Source organism: Echinops telfairi, unplaced genomic scaffold, assembly GCF_000313985.2.
Source record: "Echinops telfairi isolate 266 unplaced genomic scaffold, ASM31398v2 ScPeMD7_655;HRSCAF=1070, whole genome shotgun sequence".
In the NCBI taxonomy this organism is placed as follows: Eukaryota; Metazoa; Chordata; class Mammalia; order Afrosoricida; family Tenrecidae; genus Echinops; species Echinops telfairi.
The window spans coordinates 24,256,609-24,258,858 of NW_022104553.1; the positions used below are offsets into that span (position 1 = coordinate 24,256,609).

General features: G+C 63.3%; 1 protein-coding gene across 1 annotated transcript in view; it reads left to right on the forward strand.

The window, feature by feature from the left end:
* NAPA (NSF attachment protein alpha) overlaps positions 1-1,879 on the forward strand; it is a 23,894-nt gene extending 22,015 nt beyond the window's left edge. The window contains exons 9-11 of the mRNA XM_004710404.3: positions 60-128; positions 462-512; positions 1,204-1,879. Of these exons, the coding sequence (XP_004710461.1) occupies positions 60-128; positions 462-512; positions 1,204-1,305 (222 nt within the window). The 3' untranslated portion in view covers positions 1,306-1,879. The remainder of the gene's footprint in view (positions 1-59; positions 129-461; positions 513-1,203) is intronic.
* The last annotated feature ends 371 nt before the right edge of the window (positions 1,880-2,250 follow it).

Consider the following 2,250-nt stretch of genomic DNA (forward strand, 5'->3'; position numbering starts at 1 on the left):
GGCTGCCCAGCTGGAAGCTCTGGCAGCATGTGTCCTTTGTCACCTCCCCCCGCCCACAGCTGGCCGTCCAGAAGTACGAGGAGCTATTCCCTGCCTTCTCCGAGTCCCGAGAGTGCAAGCTGATGAAGGTGAGCGGGTCACGCTGGCACCTGGCCCTCCTCGCCCTCTGGCACCTGGGGTTTGCGCCCCAGCGCCTAACTTCTAAACATTGGCAGTTTGGACACCCCTCCCCTGGGTGCTGTGGAATAAAGGCCTGGTGCCACCCCCACCCCCCAAATCAAGACCCCAGCCAGGAAGCCTGCCACACGCAGACTGCTTTGGCAGTACCCAGCAGCAGCAGGTGCCTGCTCCCTCCCTCCCTCCCTGCCACGTGGGCATCCAGAGTGCGTGTTAACCCACAGGCGGGAGCTGGGCCCAACCCAGGCCGGCCCTCACCCCCATCTGCTCCCCTTTCTTTGCAGAAGCTGCTAGATGCCCATGAGGAACAGAACGTGGACAGCTACACCGAGGCGGTGAGGGTGTAGGGGCCTCAGGTCCTTCAGGGACAGTCACTGGGCAGGCTCCCCCTCTCAGGTAGCACTTGGGGTGCAGCTTGGGGCACCCCGGTCACCCCCAGGCCTTGGCCATGACGGCCTTTCTTCGGTGGCCCCAAGAGCTAAGGATGTGCCCTCCCCGTGTCCTCGATGGTGACACTGAGGCTGAGGGCAATGAGGGGACTCGTGTTTGGGGGCAGAACTGGGGTCAGATCCCCACCTGTCTGTTCCAGAGGCCCTCTGCCCTCTGAACATCCCGGAACTGCTCCGTGTCTGGCCTCCTCTCCTACCCCAGAGCGAGCCTGTTGGCATCTTTAAAGAGGACAGAGATGCGCCTGTAGGCCATCCTGGGCAGGCAGAAGGCTTCTCTCCCAGCCCCCTTCCGGTGGGTCCCGGGACAGGCCTGTCTGACCGCCTCAGGCCTGTTCCGTCTCTAAAACAAGGACCTGGACTTCTGGGCAATCCGCAGTGCCTTCCTTCCCTGCAAGGACTCGTCGCCGGGGCGCCCTGCCCGGCAGCTGGGCTGCATCAGGGCCTTTCCCGACCAGAGACCAGAGCTCTTGCGGACTCACTGAGTGGGAAGCTGGGCTTCAGGGCCTGGGTGGGAGGGCTGTGTCCCCCACCTCCCCCACATACCCCAACCCGGTCTGGTCCCCGTGGTGTGCCCCAGGTGAAGGAGTACGATGCCATCTCCCGGCTGGACCAGTGGCTCACCACCATGCTGCTGCGCATCAAGAAGACCATCCAGGGCGATGAGGAGGACCTGCGTTAGGCCCCGCCCAGCCTGGACCTGACTCCGCCCCTGCTCCTGGGCCCTGCCCCGACCCCCACTCCAGTGAGGAGCCAGTGGGAGACGTGGGGCCGAGACCTTGGCTCAAGACCGTTCCTTCCCACCCCACCCCACCCCACCAGAGGGGTTTCCCAGACCAAAGCCGTGGCCACGTGGGCTCAGGAGACCAGGACTGCTGGCTGGCGGTCGCTTTCTGCCCTTGCCTCACCCCTGCCCGTTTATTTAAGCACCCCTGGTGCCCTTCTCTAAGCCCCGAAAGCCAGCTGTACAGAACCTCCCATACAGAGCAGTTTGCTGGGGGTGCTGGCAGAGCTGGGAATCAGCACCTGACCTCCCATTTCCAGACAGCATCCCCCAGCTGAGCTCTGAGCACTGTAGCTGCTGCCCGCCAGGAAGGGCTCCTGACTGCGCCCAGGATCCCTGCTCCCTTTAGCTCCAGCCTCTCAGGTTAGACTCACGAGGGTCCTCCAGCACCACCACCTCTTCCCCTAGCGCTTGGAGGTTCTGTCGGGGCAGCTGCAGCTCCCCCAGCAAGAAAATAGAGTCGACACTTTTGCACGAGCCTCTTTGTTCTTCGCCCTGCGGAACCCTCGCTGCTCTTCCTGCCTCCTTGGTCATCGCCCTTCTGGGTGTATTTAGTGCGCAAGGGGAGGGCATTCTGAGTTTGAACTGCCCCAGGCCAGATCCAGCCTCTGTGGGAGCAGAGGCCCAGCCCCCCTGACTCCAGGGGGGTGGAATTCCGGATGTACCATAGGGAGACAGGGACCAAAGTCCCCCTAATGCCCCCTGCCCCCACTCCACACCCACATTCCCCCAGAACCAAGGCCAAAACTGTAGTGGCACCTGCCCCAGGACGGGCACAGCCGTTGGGCATATGGGGAGCCAGTGGGTATGGAGGTGGATGATGGGGAGCACCTTGCCTGGGTA